This window comes from Synchiropus splendidus, chromosome 9 (assembly GCF_027744825.2).
Source record: "Synchiropus splendidus isolate RoL2022-P1 chromosome 9, RoL_Sspl_1.0, whole genome shotgun sequence".
NCBI lineage: Eukaryota > Metazoa > Chordata > Actinopteri > Syngnathiformes > Callionymidae > Synchiropus > Synchiropus splendidus.
The window spans coordinates 23,017,956-23,042,237 of record NC_071342.1 but is presented as its reverse complement, the minus strand read 5'-3'; the positions used below and the strand labels follow the sequence as shown (position 1 = coordinate 23,042,237).

The 24,282-nt window shown below is 49.1% G+C and overlaps 1 protein-coding gene across 5 annotated transcripts; it reads right to left on the bottom strand.

The window, feature by feature from the left end:
• Positions 1–3,764: 3,764 nt before the first annotated feature.
• On the bottom strand, positions 3,765–22,013 carry hspa12a (heat shock protein 12A). 5 transcript variants are annotated; one of them, XM_053875759.1, is made up of 12 exons: positions 21,775–22,013; positions 12,873–12,949; positions 12,316–12,443; positions 11,717–11,903; positions 11,539–11,643; positions 11,080–11,196; positions 9,206–9,374; positions 8,066–8,152; positions 7,693–7,797; positions 7,368–7,626; positions 6,329–6,432; positions 3,765–6,257 (listed from the first exon to the last, which is right to left on the bottom strand). In XM_053875759.1, the coding sequence occupies exons 1-12, from the start codon at positions 21,812–21,814 to the stop codon at positions 5,626–5,628; spliced, it is 2,010 nt and encodes a 669-aa protein (XP_053731734.1). In that variant the 5' UTR covers positions 21,815–22,013; the 3' UTR covers positions 3,765–5,625. The 5 variants fall into 5 exon arrangements, with proteins under 5 accessions (XP_053731734.1, XP_053731735.1, XP_053731732.1 ...); XM_053875760.1 differs by having other exon boundaries at positions 12,316–12,440; XM_053875757.1 differs by having other exon boundaries at positions 7,368–7,797.
• Between the last annotated feature and the right edge of the window lie 2,269 nt (positions 22,014–24,282).

Sequence of the window (24,282 nt, the reverse complement as noted above, 5' to 3'; positions counted from 1 at the left end):
GGCAGCGAACAGAGAGCTCTGGACAGGTCAGTCATACTTAGGTGCAGGTGGGGTGAGAACAAAAGGCCTGAAGTGTCGGTCGTCCGCTTCCCTTCATCTTCTGATCATGAGGTGATCGGTCGGTTCTGTGAGAGAACCTGCGACCAATGAAGTGTGTGAGAGAGCTTCCGGACATGGAGAGGACTTGGTGGTGACCTGAGACAGAGAGAGGAAGGAGGACAAGCACATGTTCTGAACAAGAGCCATGATAAACCTTGTTCACCATCCGGTCCATATCCCGGTCTTCAGTCCTGGAATCTTCCAGAATGACTGCGGTCCCATGCAGAGTGCAAGAGCTCGACTGTGTTCTCCAGGTTCACACGCAGTGGAGTCACAGAGTAATGCACCTCTGAGACGAGGGGTGGCGCTGTGAGCTCTTCAGTCCTTCAGGTTCCTCTGAGCGTAGAGGAAGAGCAGTGGCAGCTGACAGGTAGCAAGGAGCCCTTTCACTGTTCTATTGAACTGTGTAGACAGTGATGGTGCTGATTGATGAACTAGTTTCACTTCAGAGCTCCAGAATCAGCCAGCGATGGTTCAACGGCGTCACCGTCATGGAGCTGTCACCATCCTCAACACACTTCCTTTGGTAGGTTTTGGGATTAAACTCGCAAGTTTCTGAATAAAATATTCCTGAGATTGTGTTGTCTATATATTTAAGCTTCATAGATGTGGAGTAACTAAAGTCGCTGTCATGAGCCTCCATTAGCTTAGCAACCATGCTAACGGTTGCTAACGTGGAGATAATGTCGTCTCCTTAAACCAACAAATCACGTCTTCTTGTGAGAACTAAAGATCAAAACCACCTGAGTGAAGGAAGGTGAAGACAAATCTGCAGATCATGGTGGTGGCCAGTTCCAAAACACAGCTGATATCAGGTTTGTCATGTGACCACCGCAGACATGGCTCAGACCCAGGAACACACACTGCATCAGGTTCCACACACCACTTCTCCATTGTATAGAAGGTTATTAGACGTCATGAGACCATGATGAGTCTCAGAGTTTGTTTACTTCTGCTGCGTAGCTGAAGCTGCTGCAGCCACACATCAGTCCACTCATAGTCCAGCTACTGGCTGCATGCTAGCTTAGTCCAACTACTAGCTACATGCTAGCTTAGTCCGGACTAAGGAGTTTACATGCATTTTAAAAGTCAGACTTTAGTCTGACTGATGCAGTAGATCAGTGTCCTGGTGCGTCATGTGACCGTGATTCTCACAGGTGATGTGCGGCATGTAGAAGACGGAGGGTCCTCTGTAGTCTCATGTTTCCAGCGAGTGTGTGTGGGTGGGCTGGTGTGTGTGTGTGTGTGTGTGTGTGTGTGTGTGTGTGTGTTAAGTGAGCACTTTAGAAGGTTACCCAAATATTCAATTCAACCAACAGATTCCAGTGAACTTGCATGGGTTTATTCCCACCCAGTGGCGCTCGAGCGTGAGTTGAGCTCTCATTGGTCTGTGTTGTCACTCTGACCTCATCCATTAAGGACCAGCGCGCGTGTGTGTGTGTGTGTGTGGGAGGCCACTGAAGGGCCCTCCTCACTCTGAGTCCCCCCAGATTGCATCAGCAGATCTACTTCACAGCTATTTGACGGGGGTTGGCCACGACCCCCCCACGCTGCTCCCCCCGCCCCTCTTCTCTCTCTCTCACACACACACACAAACACGACAGTCGCACTAACACAACCTTGGCCCGCACGGGTTCGAGAGGCCCTTCATGGGCCCTGCAGTAAGAATAATACACTTTGCTGTGTAAATGTATTCTGCTGTCGGAACAAGTGCTGCGTTTAGATTCATGTTCCACGTGAGTCACGCCGGAGCCGCTACATTCACCTAGAGTTTCCAACCGTTTTTTCAAGTTCACCATCAGAAGCAGCTTCGTCATTCTGCACCCCGGTGACCCTGAAACACACAGCGGTCCAACGGAAACATGTCAGGGCAGAAAATCCCGCTTCAGTAAAACACTTTCCTTTCCTTTCCTTAAAAAAGACATATCTCCAACACGTCAGCACCAGCAGTGTTCTCAGACTGACTGGTACCGACGAAGGTGGGCAGCAGGGGGCGCAGTGGTCCACTCTGGTTTGACAGGACTGCTGTGACAATTTATAACCGCATGGTGGCAGTGCTTCCCCACAAATCAATCTGGTGAGTTTGAACGCTTAAAAATGAGAAAGTATCGGTCAAGTGACGCCAGGGGTCGCTGTAGCAAAAGAAGTCTCTTTAGTGACGGTTTCGTAGGGATGGGTGTGAGCGTGAAAACCAGTGGTGGAGGCTTTTACCTTTCAATCCGATTATTACTCAGCAAATTCCATCCGTAATGTGTCAGTTCTGTCACATCAACTCTGACAGTTTTTTCTCTTATCTAAAGTCTGAACCAAGTGGGGTCAGGCAGGAGGACCACCCTGTAGGTGGAGTGTTTGATCTGAAATCCTTTGTTTTTCAAGGAATTTAACGTATGGTTTATATGTATGTGAAATGAATCAGCAGATTCCTGTAGGAAAAAAAGGTAACTTTTCTTGTCTGACACCTCATTCATCCATCTGAGACGCAAAAGCAACATTTCAATGGACTTTGGTCGAAACAGGGATGATGCTAAAAAATTTTCCCATCTGACTTGATCACATGTTGGGTTCCGCGGAGTTAAAGGGCACCTGTCTGTCGCTGTTTCTGTTGATCACTTGCACTCACTGTAATGGCGCCTGTGAGTGTCACAGGTCACAGTCAGATGATAAGAATCAATTGAATTTATTGCCATGGTCAGTGGGGAGCCCACCAACTAGGAAACTGTTTTGGAATAAAGTGCTGACAGAAAAAAATAAAATAAAATAAAATAAACAAAGGCTGTTCACGAATTCAACAGTCTGACGGCCGAGGGGAAGAAGCTGTTCCAGACCAGGGTGAGAAGGGTCGGCTCTGATCCGACCTGCACGTCTCTGGGTCCTGGAGACACACAGGTCCTGAAGAGGTGGCAGGCTGCAACCCATCACCTTCTCAGCAGAACATACTATGCGCTGCAGTCTGCTCTTGTCCCTGGAGGTGGCGCTGTTGTACCAGACAGTGATAGAGGAGGTGAGGATGGACTGGATAATGGCTGTGTAGAACTCCACCAGCAACTTCGTCGGCAGTCGTAGTTTCCGTAGCTGCCTCAGGAAGAACCTTCTCTACTGGGCCTTCCTCATGATGGGCCTGATGGTTGGCTCCCATTTGAGGTCCTCAGTGATTAAGTTATCAGTCTGTACTATTGCTCGATCCATCGATCCACACTGAAGTTTACTCACTGGACTCTGGAAATCAAAATGAACTGCTACAGGAACTGCTCTTCTCTCTGCTTCTTATTGATCCCAGGGGTCAAGTTTTACACCTCTCTTCTTAATCCTCATGGGATTTTCCTGAACTCTCTGAAAGACCATGGAAGCACTAACCCCTGCAGATCTGAGGACAATGCAGCTCTCTGCCCTCCAGGTACGGTGCTGTTAATTGAGGTCAAAATGACTTTGCTAAAAATAAAATGGGAGGCATTAAATATGCGCAGGTGTCTGGGGTGAGTGCTCATTTGAAGCCTCCCTGCCAGTGAGGGTGAGAGAACATTCCATCTCAGTGAAACATGTTACGGAATTACTTTCATTGTTCCCTTTGAGATCTTGGAAGGGATTGATGATGGGGGGTTTTCATGGTTTTGGTAGGAGAGTAGTGGGTCCAGAAACACACAGACAGATGAGAGGACGCAGCGCTGTTGAAATACACTGGTTGTTTATTGGTGAGCGTCTGACAGGTGGACCTTGGCTCGGAAGAAACCAGAAGAAGTCGCTGGATGAAGTGGTGATCATGGTGACTCGAGGCGTTATATTGTCGAGCAGATACTTGAAAAGCTCCGAAGCTCAAGGGATCAAAGCTGCCACGCAAAAGTTTCCCGGCTGAAGGAGGAAGTTGGCCTTGAGTCTTTAAAGCAGGCGGTCAAGTGTTAGCATTCAGAGCTAGCTTAGCTTTCCAAGCTCTTTGCTGTCGTTGGATAGAGTCTCATGCGGAAACGTGCGGGGGGTGGAGCAAGTGTCGAGGACAGAGCAGCGGTGGGAAGCTAGAGTCACTTCAGAGCTGTGTGGGATTGAGGCGCTCGCCTCCCTCACATGCTAGTTTGTTAGCTTGCTAGGACGTAAACATCTCACAACCTGACAGCACCTGGATGTATCTTCATTCAGCAGAGGAACCACCGGGGTGTGTGAGGCGGCGCCAACACAACACTGCAACACATGACCGAGGGTCGTGCAGAGGTCAGGGACAAGCTCTACCTGACACTGAAGTCCAGACAGAAGTGAGAAGTCATCGCTCGACAACTACGGAATATTTGAGATCCAACGTGAAGCTGATATCTGAGCAACAGTTCTGACGCCTCCTGAAGCTGCTGATGAAACCTGCACACACACTCGCGTTTGTATTCCTACCTTTGTGGGGACCTCTCATTGCCATCACCCTTTCCCCAGCCTAACCACCCAAAACACGTGGCTCACCTGAACCAGGACTCTGAACCAAACCTAGTTAGTTTTAATCCTCACATTGAGGTTTAACTTGTGTAAGGTCCCCACAAAAACTTTTTTTTTCAACAAGGAGGTATTTTCCCAAAGTATTGGTCCCCACAAGTATAGCTATACAAAGCACACACACACACTTTGATTCAGAGGGGAAATGTCAGCTGAAACTCACCGAGACTTTTTCAGAGCACTCACACACACGATTGGCTCTAAAGCTGCTAAAATCTGTACAAGACTTAAATACTGTATTTACATGACGAGCGTTTGTTAGTTCTCACACAGCTGCAGCAGATGAGAGCAGGATGAGGGGCGGTGAAGAAGATGAGCTGGCTACCCTTCACCTAAAGGTCTCATCGATGATGTGTTATTACTACATTCATGAGGAATGATAGTGCATCTGTCAGGCTTCACAGAAGATGTTTTGTTCGTGGTCATGTAGGGCAACTTTTTAGTTTTATAAGCAGCAGAACGGGAAGAAATTATTTCTAATAATATTGGACTGCATGGTCAGGGTCAAGGGCTCTTGAGTCTTTAGAACTGGATTCAGCTAAATCCACAACTTTAGATTTAAATTTGATAAACCTGGTGGTAAGTTGCCACAGTACATGATTGTGAACATCTGCATGATGCTGTCTGACGCAGGCATCACAGATGAGACCTGTAAGTAAAGTGTTCGGTCATTGTGGTGTAAGAAAAGATGAGAAGGCAGATGACTGGCGTCACCATGACTCAGTGTGACGACAAGGAGAACGTTGAAACTCAGACATCAGTGAGTAGCACGGTCGCCTTTGCTGTGCTGAACCACAGAGACAAACCAAGCCACGCTCTCTGCTGGGGATGAACGGAATGTGAAATGACCAAACAAACATGGTGAGCAAACGTTGAGGCACTGAGAACGGAATGTGAAATGACCAAACAAACATGGTGAGCAAACGTTGAGGCACTGAGCAGGTGAAGGATCAGCAAGTGAGCTGAGATGAAACCAAAGGAAAAACACCTCCGCGTGTGAGTGAGGAGAGTGTGTGTGTGTGAGTGTCTGCCAGAGAGTGTCAGCTACAGACGCGCCCCCTAGTGGCTGAGGAAGTCAATGCTGGCTTTGACGGTACGTCCGGTCGACACGTCGACGGCCATGGCCCGGATCTCTGTGTCGCCGAACTGCATGAGGGTCTGAATCTCCCTGCGCGGCGCGGCGCTCTCCGTGCCGCTCACGTCCAGGCGGAGTGTGCCGCACTTCTTGACGCTGGGCTCGCTGATGAAGCTGACGGCTTCCTTCTCGGAGCAGTACACGTGGATGACGATGACCTGCTGTGCAGGCTTGGCTGGCGTGTAGCTGCGCTTCACCAGCTCGCCCAGAGCCACCGACTGGTCGGCGGCGATGAAGGTGTCGAAGACGTCGGTGCACCAGCGGGTGCCGTCCTTCACCAGCAGCTTCGCCGGCGGGTGCTTGCCCTCCACGAAACGGTTGAGGACGCCCACGCCGTACGTGAGCGGCGAGCGCCGCACCTTGATGATGCTGGGGTCCAGACCGAACAGCACTGCCCCCTTCAGGATGGTGAGGCCCACGTCGTGCGGGATGATGATGCGGCTGCGGCCCTGCAGCATGTTCTGCACCGCCTGCTGGAGCAGCGGCGACTCGGCAAACCCGCCGACCAGAAAGAGGAACTTGATCTGGCTGACCTCCGGCTTGTCAAAAAGCTCGTCTGCAGGAGGAAAGCACACTAGTGAGAAGACGGCAGCCATGAGCCAGAGAGAGAGAGGGAGAGAGACTCACTCAGGTGCTGGATGATGTGGTCGATGGTCGGCTTGAAGAGAGAGTTCATGGCGTCAGGGCTCATCCTCAACATCCCCTGAGAGGACCACTTGACAAAGTCCACACTGCAGCGGAGAACAGGCTTGGTCATGGAGGTGAGGAACGGGATTTAGACAAACGTATCTGAGCGTGAACAAGATTGGCAAAAGGTTGGACCGTGAGTGCCCCCTAGAGGGCAGCTAGAAGTGTTTTTGTTTTACACATTAGGGCCGTGTGACGCTCACTTTTAATCCATGAGCCACGTATGGTAGCAGTAGTGAGTCACTGAATTGACTTGACAGCTGTGAAAGAAAGTGATGTCGCCCCCAACATGTTTTGCATTGTTTACGTGAAAGTAGATTAAATATGGTTAGTGATCACAAATGAAATCAAGAATCATGAATCAGTTCTACTACTTGAATCCATTTATTCTGGGGAAGGCGGGCGCCGAGATCCAAAAGGTTCAGAACCCCCTGATGTAGACGCGGCAGACGATCCATCATCACACCCAACATTTCATGCAGAGATGATGTGTGTGTGTGTTCCTGAATTATTCACTGAGGCAACACAATATTGTGAGTCTCTGGGGACAGAAACTGAAATCATCTTGTGTGATCCACTGAACACACACACACACACAGGGACAGACGGAGCACTTCCAGTCTGGCGTCAGAGGTCTAGACCAGCAGGGGGCGGGGGGTCTGGAGTTTCATCCATATAAATGTGAGATAGCTTGAACACACACGAGCACACACAGTGGTCCCAGCGGCCATTAGTGGACCAGCAGAACCTGATATCAGATTTCCTCTGTCCGACCCCCCAACCACACCCCCTTCACAACAAAACAGTGAATATTTGAGCTGAACAGCCCGTGGAGGCATGGAGCCACACTGTACCCATCATGACAGAGGACTGTCATGTCTCCCTCAGAGGGACCTCACCCTCCCGAGCAATCCTTCCTTCTTCTTCTCCACGCTCACTCTCCCGCCCTCTCATCCCTCCTTCCGTGCGGCAGACTCACTTGCTCTTGCGCAGCGCATGCTCCACGCTGTGGCCCCGGAACTTCTTGTAGTAGTCGATGAAGGAGAAGGGCAGGTTGATGTTGAGCGGGTTGGTCCGGTCGGGCGCGGCTGCTCTCTTCCTGGACTCGAAGGCGATCATCAGGTCCACCCAGGCGGCCGGCCGCTTCACCTTGAACTGGTCGATGAAGTCCTGGCCGAAGATCTTACACAGCAGCTTCTCAAACTCGTAGTCGATCCCGAGCGAGCCATAGGGGCCTCCTGAGGGAGCAGAGGGGACAGTGAGGACGGTGGCGGAGCAGCTGAGAGGGAGAGAGCAGACCGCACCTGAGGCTTTGTACAGCTCCTTCAGGTGCCCTTCAGGCAGGCGGATCTGGTGCACCGTCAAGTCCACAGTCCCTCCGCCGCAGTCCACCACCACGTAACGGTCCCCTGCAGAAGCCAACACCACACCTGCTGTTCACCATCAGTGAGGTCCTCAAGTACATGACAGACTCTCTAACCAGTGGAGTGGAGCAGGAGCACCCATGCAGCCTGTTACGGGACTCAAACTACAAACCTCCTGAACATGCACCGGCTCCGACACGCTACTAAACCCATACACATGTGACTCCCCTCCCCTGGGCTATCAGGTGACAGAGCAGGAAGCAGCAGCAGGTCAAAGGTCAGAGGATGGAGCAGGGACCAGAGGAGACTCTACCTTCTTCCAGCTCGGACCAGAGCTCTCCCACAACGTTCTCCACCAGGAAGGTTCGACTCTGACGGTTCCGCCTCACATGCTCCTTCGCTGCTTGTCGACAGAGAGAGACGTTTGTGAGGGTGAGAAGGAGGAAGAAGCTGCGTGTGAGTGTGAGGCGGGCGGGAGCCAGGGACGCACGCATGCATGCACCACACCTGCGGGGGTTAGCTGATGAGACAATCGTCACAGATATGGCTTTGACTCAATGTATTTTAGTCCAGAAAACAATGCAAAGGAATGAAATTAAAAGACAAAATTCCATGTGCAATGATAACACATCTGTAAAACCAACGTTGGTGATGTGTGATCTGTTGTCATGCTGTATCGTGTAAGAAAGTGCTGGAACACACTGTAACATGTTAGTGTTGAACAGAGTTGTAACTTGTTCCATGTTGCAGAGTCTTGTACATGTTATAATAACAAAGCGTTTTGATATCTTCTAGACTTTTCCAGCGGCGTCATGTGACTTCAATGACTAGTTTACTTCTGTTGAACAAATATGTAAAGCATCTATACAATTCAGAGACAATTTAAAGGCTTTTATTTCTGCCTTTTTATTTTTACATTTCACATGTGTCCCATTCCTCAATGTGTGCAAATGGTCAATATTTTTTTACATATATTTTTGAAACGCTATTATAAACTATTACAGCAGTCACCACAGCCGACAACGAAAGGTGGCTCACAGTGGTGCAGGTGGCCACTCAGAGAGTTGGTGTGTTTGATCAGACACGTGAAACATGAGAGGGAACATTGGTTGTGACTACCGTGTTGTTTGGTGTTATGACATGTTGTTCACTGTGAACAGGTTGTGAAGTGTTGAGTCATTTCAAACAGGCGCTCACAGCATGGAGCGTGGGTGTTTGTGCAGTTCAGTTTATGCTTCATCGCCATGTTACTCTGAGAGTCTAATTCATCGTCCTGACGACAATGTAACCGCTTGGTGACACACTGAGCCGCAGGATGTGAAGGTGCAAGCACTGAGTGTCTCGAGAAAGAGTGAGACTGACCTGGAGACACTGAGCAGGACGCAGGAAGCACAGAAACACGAGGTTACTACGTCACTGGGGAGCTTGAGCAGGTTCTCGGTTCTCTCCTCACCTTGAGTCATCCCGCTGCCCACGTTCTCCGTCGGGCTCAGACCATTCTGTGTGCTCTGGGTCAGGTCCACCATCTGATGGAGGCGAAGCTTGCGACAGTAGATGGACGCGGCTTCAGGTTCTAAGGCGATGATCAGCTGCTCGGGGTTGTCCCTGGACACCAGGCCGGACTGCGGAGGAAGGCAAGACACAAGAAGAGGTTCACCAACAGAGGCTATCTTCATTCGATTCATCTTCTTCTGCTGGGATCAACTAACTAACCCTAACAAAGCAAAGAAAAACTAAACTAAACTAAACTAAACTAAACTAAACTAAACTAAACAAAGCAAAGCTAAACTAAACTAAACTAAACTAAACTAAACTAAACTAAACAAAACTAAACTAAACAAAGCAAAGCAAAGCAAAACTAAACTTAGCAAAGCAAAGCAAAACTAAACTAAACTAAACTAAACAAAACAAAGCAAAGCAAAGCAAAGCAAAGCAAAACTAAACTAAACTAAACTAAACTAAACTAAACTAAGCAAAGCAAAGCAAAGCAAAGCAAAGAAAAACTAAACTAAACTAAGCAAAGCAAAACAAAACAAATGAATAAAAATGAACAATAACAGAAGTAACTAATAAATAAATAAACACCACAAACAACAAGGGCTGTTCATGAATTCATCAGTGGCCGAGGGGAAGAAGCTGTTGCTTGTGTTCTTGTGCTGCAGCTCCTCAGGCTGGACTGGTGACAGCATCTCCTGGATCAGACTTCCTCTGATCTCGGAGGTGACTTTGGTCGACTCCACAAAACCAAGTTTGGTTTCCCCCACATCAGGACACGATCAGCGCTCAGCTGCTCCCCTGACTGCTGAAGGAGGGGGTGCAGTGATGACGGCCCGCCCTCCCTCAGCTACAAACCATTACTGCTGACACTGCTGAGTCACTGTAGCTGCAGCATCACTGCTGCAGAGCAGCCAGCGCTCAGCACTTACACACTGCAGAGTCGAGCTGTCAGCTGGGGCTCGAGCCACACGCTCGAACCACAGATGGAAGTGAGGCCCGAACGATTGACTGGAGCAGACCTGAGTGTCAGCACAGTTCAGGAGTGGAAGCCACGCAGGAGACGATGACGTCATCGCCCGGAGGCGCTCCCTGATTGGTTGTGGAGTCCCTGTATACGTGCCTCACAAGCTGCAGCTGAAGAGAGAAAAGTGCCACTGACAGTGGCAGGGCGGTGTTGCTGGGGAGACCCTGACCCACGGCTCAATACATCAATGGCAGCGACAGTGATCCTCCCCGATGATCACATGACCTCTGAATGGACTGATTACTCATGCTGCACCAGCAGGACACTTGTAGTCACCATGACTCCGCCCCTTCACTCTCTCCTCCAGCTGTCTGCTCAGTGCAGACAACCACACCCCGGTCTGCACTGGAGCCGGAATGATCCGCTCACACACCTGACAGCGTGTGTGTGTCTGTGTGTGACGTCATTTCACCATCAATTATTCAGAAGTTCTCGCTGCTGCAGCTCAATCACGAGTTGTGAATCTGCTTCGACGTTGGCTCCGTTTTCATCCCTTTGTTTTATGTACTGTCAACGTTGGCTTCCACCAGGGGGCAGCGTCCTGTCTGAGTGACCTTTTAATACATCCCAGAGAATGGGAGAACTCATGAGACTCACCAGGAAGGTTAGCGAGTCAGACTCATGACAACGCATGACAAGCATGTCAGAGTGAGTCCCCGAGTCAGAAAACTGGACGTCAGAGGAACAGGGATATGAGACAGGTTCAAGTCTCAACACACAAGGCCTTCTACTTCTAACTTGATTCTAACTCGAGTCGGGACATTGACAGTGGCACCTCTAAAATAACACAAACACAGGTCTCTCACCTTGTACGCAGCTTCTCTCATGAACTGTTTGGCTGGCATTTTCCAGATGGCAGGAACCGTTATGACCCATCTGACGTCGTTGTTGTCGAACTCCCCGCCGGTCTGATCACTCAGCTCCTGCAGGACGCATCATGTCAGGAGTCCTATCCTCGACATATGCATGACTCGTGCATTGACATGAATCATGCAGAGACTCATGCAGTGACTCATGTAGTGACGTATGTCGTGTCCTAACTCATATTGTTTTGCGAGATATGAATCACGACGTGAATCATGTCGGGTTTTATGCATCGACATATTCAACGTTTTCTAACTCATGTGTTGACCTGTCGTGTTGTGACTCTAATGGGCGATGGAGTGACTCATGCAGTGACATACACGCCATGTAACGACTGATGTATCTCATGCCTTTCTAGACAGTGACATGAGTCTTCACATGATGAGTGCTCCTGGTCTGACCTTCAGTGCCTGCTCCTTGAAAAAAGCCAGAGCATAGGCAAAGATGTCCAGAGCTTTGACCCGCTTCCCATTGGCAGCCTGGAGGTCTGTGTCAATGGAGAGGTTCTGCAGGAGGAAGACACTTCAGACTGGGGGGAAACAGAGGACGTGGTCCATGTTTGTGAGCGTTTGCTCTTACAGCAGTGGTGTGCAGCTTCATCTTGAATTTCTCCAGGTACAGCCACTGCTTGGACTCGCTGGGGTCAAGGTCATGATAGAAGTCCCGGGCAGCGTAGCCGAAACTGTGGAACTTCCTGTCTGGAGTCAGTAAGATGGTGGTGGGAGTCTTTTGATTGGACACGCCGGGGTCTCCACCTTCCCAGCGCCTGAGGAGGAGGGAGTTCAGTCAAAATAGATTCTGATGCTGGAAGACAGCTGGCTCCATGAGAGGAACCTGGGTTCTGAGGAGCAGTGGACACCAGAGACCCACCTCCAACCCCCGAAGTGACTGGGTTTGACACTGCAGTGCTGACGAGGTTCTGTTAGTAGCAAGAATGTGAAGAATCACACACAAGCTGTTCTCAGCAGGAGGTGCAATGGAAGCTGTCGACTCCCTGCCGTGCCTTGGACCCTGACCTGACCTCTAACCCTGTGTCAATGTTGGACTGTTACTTGTAGCTTTGTCCTGAACTTTTGACTTTTGAACCCTTTTTTGACTTGGAAGACCGAAACAAATGCGTCCGTCATGACACCATCTGAAGCAAAAGGCTCCGGGAGTGGAACTAGGGTCGAACCCACCTCATGGTGTGGATGCACTCCGGCTCCTTGGTGAAGGCGTAGGCGTATCCGCTGGACGTGGTGCCAAAGTCGATGGCGACCACCACCACGAAGGAGGACCCTGTGGAGACCTGGTCCGAATCGTTCTGCTGCAACAACAGAAACCCAGCTGAGCTGTGAGGTTAGCACTCACACGTCAATGGATCGACAGCCGACCCAAGAGCTCTAGATGTAAACAGTCAGACACCATCTGTCCTGATGCTCCGCAGGCTTCCCTGGAACGCTCACGTCCAACTGCTGGTCCACGTTGTTACGTCAATAGAAACAAGATAAGGGTCAGAGTTCAGACCCGGAGAGAGGCGGCTCTACACTTTAGTGTAGTTGCTTCAAATGACCACAAGGGTTCTTGCACCTCCACCGTGTTCCTAGCTTCCTATCATCATGTTACTTCACCGCTCCAGGATACATCACCTTCCATTCACCAACACAGCAGCTTTGCTGTCAGCACCAGAACTTCAGTGACGTTTTGGGTTTCATGACACGTGTTTCCGCAGCTGTGATGAAGAAACCAGAAGTACCTGAATGTGGGTTGGAGACAGCGGAGTGATCCCAGGGTCGCCGAGGCTCTTGGCAGGAGACGGGTTCGCCATCGTGTCTGGAGAGAGAGGACATTCCCCCGTCAGGTGTGTTTGAGCTGGGTTGACCGCCGCGTCACACCGCCCAGGCTGGCGGGTCATTTCCTGTTCACCACAAATCACAGCAGCCTCCATGAGTACTGCGTGTTTAACCATCAAAGATCATGAGGAGGAGCTCAAACACCACGCCGAAAAGGCAAAAAGAAGAAAGTGTTGATGGGAGTGGAAGCGACAGTCATAATGACCGAGTGACATTTTGTGGAATTGAAGTTTGCCTCTTAACCGCCATCATGTTCATTAGTCCTGCTTAATCGGCGTCACAGAGAGTGTTCTTTCAGCGCGCAGACAATAATAACACTCCCCTCACGTACTTGAAGCGTCGCGTGGAATCGTCTCGCCGCGGGACATCATGTTATCCATCCCATTTTGCCGCCGCTCCGTCCTTTTCTCTTGTCCACCCCTACGGAGTGGATGAGTGGTCTGAAGACCCACAATACACTCTGCCAGGCAATTAGGCCGCCGAATTATGGACCACCTGTGGCTCGACTCCATCTCGCCCATCTCTGAGCGCCCCACTCCCAAAATCACCCCTGTAACCTCCGTTTTAGTTCCACAAAGGACATCAAATTCAAATGAAGAGGCTGGTGATTGCGGTGAAAAAAGACGGCAGAGCCAAGGAAGAAAAACACGCTGCCTTAGCGACGGCTGTGCTGTTGATTCCGAAATACTGCTCAGTTCGTTCTGACTCGGCAGCTCACAACCATCTCTTCACAGAGACCCCGACTCTCAACGATGCCAATGAGAATGAATGAAGGATCTGACACACGTGACAAAGCTCTTCCTGCTACTTCAACCCACATCGTTCTCATGGTGTGGTGCATGACTACTACTCCATGTACCTCGAAGACTTCAACACCCCTTTGTCTTACACATTCAGGGCCCATGAGAGTTAAGCTAACAAGCTAAACTAATGGAGTTCTTCACCCAGTCCACCCTCAGGATATGATGTCATCAACCATGCCCCCGAGATCTTCTCTGCTTTGCTTTGCTTTGTCATTCTTTTAGGGATGCTCTGATCGATCTGCCACCGATCATGATCGGCCGATATCAGCGTGATCTGTGACCGCCGATCACTACCTGTCACTGCCGATCACAACAATTGATCACGTGACAGCCGGCGCTCTGATGAAGCTCCGCTGGTTGTGATGCGACCGCTCCCCCCTCCTCGCTGCTCACTCAGCAGCAGCATGTCTGTTGTGGAGCTTCTTTCAATATGTCATGTCAAGTTTGCATCCTGCACCACATGCACAGGAATATGCTGCGCAGGGAAGCGCCTTCAAATGAAACACGCCATTTAAAGCTCCAGCAGTTGACGGAGCACGGCGAGTTTTCTGGGCTCATGAAAGTGAGACTGCTGGTCCCTCAGCAGCTGTTAGCGCAGCTAGTGCTTCACAATACCCACAGGTCCGAGCGTGACATTCGGAATAAGAAATAATTATTAATTTCATAGAGCTAGATGAGCAGCCTTTCGTAGGAGTTGTTTACAGAAAGGACCAGATCCTTCGCCGTTTTGGAGTCTGGTGCATGTCAATCCATGTGATCGGTATGGGTGATCGGCAGCAAAAATCCTGATCAGAACTCCCCTACTTTCTTTGTACTACAGTACATGCTGCTGCTAGCCAGTTGCTAATATTACTCTCATACTCTTTTCTCCACCTCTCCCTCCCTCCCTAGATATTGAGGTAGTTAAACAGGTATTTCCTAACACACGACTTGAGTATGAATGAAAATAAAGCTGACTTCAGATACCACCATGATAAAATAATATATTCAGTGGAAAAATTAGGAATACAAGGGAAATGTGTAATAATTCAAAGATTATTTTGGACAATATCATCAAAGCAAAAAATGACTGAATGTGATAAAAAAGCAGCCATAAGGAAAAAAAAACATTGCTATGGAACCATTAGCACAGTCCTTCTGTCTGGCTCCATGACGTGTGTGGTGGAGTAGAGCCTTTTATCCTGCTCTTCAGGGAGACATCATCACCTCAACCTCTCTGCTCCCCACCCAGAACATTGAGCGCCGTGAGTGTGTGTTACAGGGGCAGTCCATCACACTCACGCCAGCAGACAGTCAGGGGAGGACGCACATCCTCCATGCAGTTTCCCCCGACCTAGCACCAGGACCCTACACCATCAGGCTGAGGATGGGCCCTGGACCTGAACTCCAAAAGTACCACCGGGTGGAGGAGCGATGCCACTGATGGCTCACACTGAGAACGCAGGCAGAGAGCTGTGAATAAACCTGCAGGACAATGGCGGCCTGTTCGGGGACGGCGGTGACCGAGCAGAGCCTCATTAAATTCACTAACACTCACAAATGCACAGCCATCAAAGACCAGGCTTCACCGCACAATGAGCTGAGAGGGAGAATGGGCCGTTTTCTTCCCGCAGTCTGAGCCTCCATTCATGGCTGCCATGCGAACAGACCCGGACCCCCTTCTGAAGCCGCCGGCTTGGCCGTGAGCCACACTCACAGAGGAGGAGCAGCCGTGGCCGAGGCAGAAGCCTCTTGGAGACGTGACAGGAAGGTGTGTCTAGTCCTGATGTGACATCATCACCCTCACCTGTTCATCATGTGAGGTCCCACTTTAATCACCATCTAAGACACACAACTGCGTGACCGATGAGAACCAACAACCAGGACATGAAGCCCCTGCCATCCAGTGTAAAGAGACTTATCCGGGCTGGCAGCCCCTGGAGGAACCAGACACTTGATCCACAGTTGCTCCGCCTCCGTCCGACAAGAATTACTCCCCAGACAGAGTGAGGAGTTTCACAAATGACAGGAGAGAGGAGGGTTCAAAACTGCAGAGAACAAAGAGTCATCTCAGGAAGAGTCTTGTCAGTAGAGACAACAACTGTGTGGATGCTGAGGAACATCATGGCCATAGTGATGTGTCTGCAGCAATTTCTGGAAGTTGATGGCTGTGTTCCATGTCTCCCTCTAACACTAACACTTAACAGCCTATGTTGGGCTCATAGATGTGTTAGAGGTGCTAACGTTAGCCTGGATGCTAGCCCACTGTTGTTTGTTCAGTAGAAATCAAAACATACTGTTGAACATCCATGTTGTATTGTTCATGTTGTAGGACACTGTTGAGCATTTGGCTCACTGACGTGTGACACCAGAGAAAGTCAACACAGGGAAGAGTCGTCCTGGCTACTAACATGTCCCTGTTGTCCTGTCCAACACTGTTTTGAAATAAAGTACTTCCTGGACATCTCTCCACACTTCATATTCCCACCTGGTTTCAAGTCAGCTCCGGAGCTCCCTGGGTTTGAAGGGATCATTTCAAGTGGTGAACGGCCAGTGAGGAGGATTGGGACACACGACACTGACATGTGACGCGCAGAGCCCACTGTTAGGGGTCAAAACCCAGGGTTAGGGGGAGAGATGGGACACAGCAGATATCTACAGTCTGATCTGCTCCTTCAGTCCAACAACGCAGAGGTTTCTGACAGTTCCGGATCTGACTTGTTCTGCTCAGCTGTGTCTTCTCAGTCTTCTGTCAGTGGTGAATGGAGAAGTAGATGATGGGGGGAAGATGTAGCAACACGTCTGATTTTGTTTACTGGCTTGACGTTAAATGTTTGATGCATTAGCAAAGGACTTGAACGACCCTCCACTGGAGCGAACACACAACTCAGTCCTCCACGACAGAACAGCAAGGGAGAGGTGCAGATTGGAAGCATGAGAGAAAGAGAGCAGCTTCAGTTAGAGAAGTGATTTGGGTGCTGGCGAGGAGCCGCCCTGCTGAACAATGGCCTTCCTTCCTGTGACACTGATGATCATCAGTGGCGGAAAGCAGCCGACAAATATAGATGACAACATCCATGTGGAGCTGTCGCAGAGCAGCCAAGTGCTCCAGGAACCACTCAAGTTCCTGCACTGGTCAAAGTTCCTGCACTGGCCTGCTTGTGGGTCCAGTATCAACACCTTTGTGGTGGGAACAGGTCACAGTTGGAGCTGGACTGAGGTTGTCCTGAAGGTGAAGCTGCACTTAAAACTCAGGCTGATGAAATTGACCAGGTTCTGGGCTTGGTGCCACTAAGAGAAGGCAGTATGGGGGAAAGTTTACGGTCATCTCAGAAGACACTTCACACCCGCTCCAGGAAGGGACAGTAGAGGTTTCCTTCCGCAGTTCACAGTCTGTGACATCATCACAGAAGACCGTGGGTTTGCATCCCTCACACGCTGCAGGAGATGTGACCTCTCACTACGTTTCTGGTTCTAATGTGGAAAGAAAACTCCACGGGGGAGTTTGTCACCGTCCAGACTTCCTAGCTCTGTTTTCCCTCTCCAGATGATTCTGTTTCCTTCCTGTCTTTTCTGGGGGCCGGCCTGAGGGCCAGGAGTGAGAGGCACCTCCCCCATCCTGTGCCTCCCCCCGGTCACCGACTTCCTCCCGCATGGCTCGCGTCTGAGACATGAGATAATGTGGAGGTGCAGCTGACCTGCATTTCCCTGAAACACTCCTAGAGAGCAGGATGACCTGAGCGCCGGAGCCCTGGTGGTCCGACAGATGATTTATATGAGGCTAAAAACGCCAAGTCTTTTGTCTTTGACAGGGAGGTGAAACCAGATGATGTGGATGTGCTTTCGCAGCAGAGACTGTTCAGACTCCCCTGCGCTCTGTTCTGCAGTCAGGTCAGGAAACTGGAGATCTTAATGATGTGTGCTGAGTAAGTGTGTGATGTCACCATGTGAGCAACTCTTCAGATTTCCTCCGTTCTATCAATATCTACACTCGATTCATGAACAGCTTTAGTGAACAGACCCAGCTCCCTCATCATCAAGTCACTCGTTCTATTACACGAGTCAGCGACAAGTCAATATTCATCAGGGAAACTGAACCGAGTCTTTCAGAGGTCCCATCACGAGTCCACTGACAGCTGGTCAAAGCTGACTGAGCAGAGCCAGCGATGCTGAGGTGATGCTCAGTAGCTTCAGTGTTTTTGAAGCAGAACAATGTCTGCCACATCACTTTTCTAAATCAGCTCTGGTTAACTTGCTCCATATTCAGGACGACTCTGAACAGGAACGGTGGCCTGGTGGTTAACTTCCACCTAACTTCATGTCCTCAACTCAGTGGAAAGCGGGGTGCTGAACTCCAGCCTCCAGCGTCACTGTCATGCAAATGTGCGTGTAAAGTTTGTGTGAGAAGACCCTTGAATGAAACCTTCAGGAATTTATCCTTGGCGTTGGTCAGTGACCGGATCCTGAAGCTCACAAAACCAGGGGGAAGGTCTGAGCACAGAGAGGGTGTCGGCCAACGTCAGAGGAGAACATTACAAGCCCATTGAGACGTTTGTTTGGCCACAGTGGGTGGAGGGCGTCTCCCACAGTCAGAGAGTGATGATGCTAACAAGCTGTCTACTTCACTGGGCTTTACACTGCTCCAACTGAATGGACAGGAGATAGAATCACAGCTCCAAAAGACCGTGGCTCAGGCATCTTGTCAGCTTGGTCTGGTGTGGTGTTGTGCAGGGAGGAGTCTCCTGGAAGGACAATATCATTTCCGGCAGAGACACACATTTTCTTACTGTCAAAAAAGTGCTGCGTAAACATGGAGCCTTTCCTCTTAGCAACCATGAGCTACTCCAAGGGCATGGACAGATGATGTGCTTCAGCTGTTACTCAGAGTCAACATGTATCGATAGTGGCATGACAGACTGACCAGGGACGCACTCCTCGTAGACCTGTGGTCACCTCTTACTTGATCCATCGGCACAAAAAAGGGGGTCATCTGAATGAATTTCATTTAGTTGTTGTTTGATTGTGGTTTGAGAAATGTTCATATTTTAAACTTGTGTTTCTGACTGGACTCTGACTATCTGCGCGCGCCGTAACTGTTACGTCTGCATCACGTCGGTTTTCACAATAGTTTGCAGCTCATTGTACTGAAAGAGTCTCTGAATATTTTGTAGTAATATCTCCAACAAGCCAAACAGCCAAATGAGCACTACACTGTAGTGCACGGTTGGTGTGAAATGACAGCTTTAGGGGGCAGAGCTCAGTGACTTTGTTCTCTGAAAGTTTCCAGTCAGCTGTCCACGTGTGACCCAGCCTTCTAAAATGCATCCACTCTATGACCCGGCTTCAAAAATGGGGTACAGACGGGGACTGAAGCATCATGTTTACATTTTAGCACATATAGCGAAGGGTTCTTTGTGGGTGCAGCAAAATTGATGTCATGTTATTTAGTAATGAAGTAATGCTAACAAATGAAAGTTAATACTCGGGAAAAAGACTGTCTTGACTGTCATTAGACTAGGCAGACATTCAAGAGGTGCCACGGTGGTGGGAGACATGACATCATCCCACGAGGTCCAATGGGTAAAAACCTTGCTTCAAATTGTTGAATGTAGTTGTAGGCCAGGGGCTTCACATGTATTCATAAAACTGAAGTTACATTCAGGTAACCATTTAATTTTCCTGAGGGAACACGCACAGTTTTGAATACAGACTAAAAACGGTGCACTCATCCACAAGAAAGCTGTAACATAAACAAGTCGCCGCCTTCATTTCTGACAGGAAGAGCAAACATTCTGTTGCGCCACAGTCTGAGATGAGTTGCATCTGTCTGAAGAAACGCTGTGAAAGTGAGTGTGCTGCGCCCTGACCACCAGCGGTCCAGCGTGAAGTCACACCAACGGATCGTGAAAACACTGAGGACACGAGTCTAGAACTGCTCACAGACCAGCAACAGTTCACAACAGCACGTTTCTATGCTCCACCTGCCACAGCAGGGACACTCAACCCTACATCATTCCTTATTCTATTTTGTCACCCTTTAAAATCCTTCTGTATTATTTCCTTTTCACGGCACAAAAAACATCAGTGACACGGTTTCAACACTGACTGCTCCAACAGCAGCAGCGTCTACTTCAACGCCACTTTCATATCAACAGACGTTGTGGTCGTTCACGCCAACGTCCCACTGAGCAGTCGAGAGCTGTCAAAAGTGGGATTGAGGGTTTACTGTAAATCCTGCTCATGGGCGTCTGCCAATGTTATTATCAGATTAGCAACTTTAGTTTCAAAATGATGCCAAAGTTGAGTCTGTCTCCACGGCAACAGCCCCCGAGTTGGTTCGATGCCAGATGATGGAGCTCCACGATCAGCACATTCAGAACTCGATGATTCAGGTTTTAAAGCTTGACGGAACTTTGCATTTATGAGTTGCTCCTGAAGAAATGTTCATGTTAATAGTGAAGAGCCAAGTCTGACCATCGTCACAGCAAACCTCGGTCTTCAGATTGTCTCAGAGACAGAGTGAACCTCTTCCTAACTTGGCTCACAATCAAGTCCAACCTTCAGACTTGTGCTCCAGTAAACCATCTCTCAACATCGGGATGCTCCTGCTGGCAGATGTTGAGGTGCTGGAGAGACACATGCTGAAGTCAAGAATCAACATCTGTATGTGAACAAAGCAAAGTCATCCACAACCTCATCAGGAGATCACACGTGGGGTTGAGGTGTGAAGGAGAGGCGTGTCTCAGCCACAGACTTCAAAGAAACACTTCCAGACGTTTCTCAGAGCGTAATCACCTTAAAGTGCTGGAACCGCCAGATTAAGAGTCAAACTCTGCATGGATTATGGGAGTTAGAAACGTGGTGCTGCGGAGAGCGTAAGAGAACTTTCTCAAACAAAACCCTCGGACCCTCAAATGACCCCTGAAACAACAAGCTGAAGTCAGCCAACTCAAACAGACATTTGCACCCTGGTGACAGACGACTTGTTGGTGTTGTGTTCATCGATTCGTCGCCAAGTGGACAGGTTTGATCAGATCATGTGCTCGCAGATATGAAAGTGGAGGCCAGGAGCGAAGGAAAAAAGAAGCCAGCAGACATTTTACGATGTAGGAGAGGAGGTCAAAAGGAGAAGAGCAAGTCTTAAGAAGGATTGGAGAAGAGGAGGTCTAGAGAGGTCTAAAGGAGAAGAGGAAATCCAAAGAAGATGAAGAGAAGGTCTCAGGAAGAGATGAAGGAGGTCAAAAGATGGAGCAGGGGGAGGTCTAAAGGAGAAGACGAGGTGGGCTAAAGAAAGAGAAGATCTAAAGAAGAGAGGAGGCGGTCTGAAGAAGGAGAAGAGGAGGTGGTCTAAAGAAAAAGAAGGTCTACAGAAGAGAGGAGGTGGTCTAAAGAAAAAGAAGGTCTACAGAAGAGAGGAGGTGGTCTAAAGAATGAGAAGGACCAAAGAAGAGAGGAAGTGGTCTACAGAGGAGTAGAAAGAGTCTGTAGAAGACGAAGAGAAAGTGGAAAGAAGATGTCATCTGCAGCAGCAGAAGAAGAGGAATACTGAAGAAGTCATCTACAGAAGATGAGTAGGTCTGTAGCAGCAGAAGAAGTGATGGTCTGAAGAAGAAGGGGAGGTTTGTCGGAGCAGAATGAGGAGAGGAGACTCAGAGGAGGAGGAGAAGAGGTCTGCTGCAGACTGGCTCCCGCAGACTTCTGCTGCAGTCCACTCTGGTGGGATGGTCATGTGACCAAACTCTGCACCGTTATGGCGGACTGAATGTTCCGAAATCCTCGGAACGTGTCCAGCTCTGGAGCAGCAGTAACGTAGCTGCTGCAGCGCTCAGTGTCGCGAAGTTCGCCTCGTGCCGATGAGCGAGGGCAGCCAGGACAGTGCGTTCAGCGCTCCAGGCCGCCCGGCACTGCAGCAGGGAGAGACTCCGCAGAGTTGTCACCCCCACCCTCCCGCACCGGAGACGTCCCGAGCAGGACAACTTTAGAACCCGACTCGTCCCTGAACGCCGCATCGCCGAGCACTCACCGTCGAGGATCCGGTCCGTGGACGTCTCTCTCCCGGTCATGGTGTCCCGCACCGTCACCTGCTCCCGCTCGCCGACACAGCCGCACCACGCTATCTTCCTGGTTAGAGCCGGGACAGACGACACAAGACGCCCCGCCGCCGCCGAACTTCCTCTGCTGGGAGGGCGGAGAGCACATGGACGAGGCTCCGGGGTGAGGGGGGGCTGTGAGAGGATGTGGACCCCAGACTGCTGCAGCGGCCCCTCCCCTCCCGCAGCCGCTCCTGCACTACCCCGCTCCGCCGCTAGGGCTGCTGGACCACAAACACCGGTCCTGATAAAAGAAGCAAGAATTATAGGTTCTCAACGACTGGTTGGGGGCCACGAGGGGGTCGTGAGAGCCCATGGTTCGCACTTCACACAGAAAAAGTCAGAAGCCCTCAGGACATCTGGAGCAGTGAAGCAACTGAACCCTGGTGTGGAGGACAAGCAGACCCACCTTCAGCGACTGAAGTCACTCGCACACCTCTTCAACATGACTTCAAACAGACGTCCAGCCAGAATGTTGTCAACTCTTCCATGTGTTTTTAGCTGTCTGCAAGGAAAGACAAGGCCTTTACTCACTACAAGGTGGTCCATCTGGACACATTCCATGGAATCCATTGAAGAAATATTGGAGAATTATCAGAAAAAAACATTAATGATTAATAATCACTTCAGTTAATCATAACTGCTATCCAATGTGCCTTATGCCTCCTGACATTTTGCAATAACTTTTGACATATTTGAAAGCATTTCCGCTAAGCTATTGAAAAAAAAGACACATTACAAAATAATACTTAATAATGACATGATTCTAATGAAATTCCAACTGCTGTCCCCAATGTAATCTCATGACTGCCGTCAGTATACAGTAACTTTGGGCAAATCTGGACAGATTTCCTGGAAGCTATAGACGGAATATTAGTAATTGACAAACTGTTGTTTTGACATATCAACTGCTGACCCTGGTGTGTCACATGTCTTCTGAAAGTTCACAATAACTTTGGATCCACCTGGACGCTATTGATGAAAAACAATATATATTTTTAAATTAATATCATGTCATAGACAATAAACTGCACTGGACTTGGAAGACTGAGGCCCTTTACAAAAAAAAGGACTCTATTTCTCAAGGAAGCTCAGGTCCTTCAACGTATGCGGGACAATGCTGAGGATGTTTTATGAGTCGGTGGTGTCCAGTGCAATTCTGTTTGCTGTGGTTTGCTGGGGCTGCAGATTAACGGTGGCGGACACTAACAGACTCAACAGACTCATCCGCAAAGCTGGTGATGTGGTGGGGGTGAAACTGGACTCCTTGGAGATGGTTATGGAGAAAAGGATGCTCCTGAACAACATCACCCACCCCCTCCATCAGCTCCTGGTCCAATACAGTAGCACACGTACCAACAGACTGAGACCACCCAACTCAAAGACAAGCGGTCCTTTCTCCCTGTGGCAATAAAAACGTACAATTCATCTCTGAAAAAATCACGATGAAGGATCCTTCTTGAACTGCATTATCTTGCACATTGCTCACGTGGTTTCTAAGCTCCATGTTTTTGCACTTTATAATATTATTTCTTTTCAATTTGTTGTGATATGTCCTACTCGGACAAATACAATAATATGGTTATCTAGGCTGCCGTTTGTCTCGTGACCCCACGCCATAGGCTCCCCACAATTTTAAACATTGCATTTATTACAAAAGACAAAAACAACAAAGGGACAGAATTTATTAATGACTGATAAATTCCACAGACACAGAATTAACGTCCAGACGTAAGTAGGAGATTTAAAGCGTCATTTCATCGTCTGACCCCCAGAAACATCAATGTCACGTGGTCATTACGACTTACGAGATTGTTGCGACCTCTGCTGGACGTTCCTGCTAAAGCGACTACCATTTAGCTCAGTGACGGAAGAAGCGCTTCTTCACCAGGCTGGTCAACGCAGAAACAGCCACCTTTATTCGTCATGTATCTCAGATGTATAGTATAATCACAAGTATCAATGTAGTACTACCGTTCAGGAACAGATCTTACACTCTGAATACATGACACATGTTGACCACCAGGTGACGCTCTGCGCCTGTAAACGCGGGAGGTCGACCATCAACCGGAAGTAAACGTTTTATACGTGATGCTTTTGCTCGTTTGTATCATGCAGTACTGACATACCAGGGAAAGTTGAGGTAAACGGTTTATTTTATTTATTTATTTTTTTTTTAACAAAAAAAAAAAATCTCAATGTCGCAAATACAATATATATTTTATCTTACAAACAACATTTATATATGTCATTATAACTGTAATACAGTATAGTAATTTTATCGCATGTTAATCTTCTAATTTAATCAAATCTGTCTTTCCCTCATACCAGGATGATTTGCTCCAACCAGGCGCAGGTCAGATCACCTGTCACTCACCGCGGCAACAGCAACCACAGCAACAATGAAGTCGAGATTGAAGCTATTAGTACCTGTTTGATAT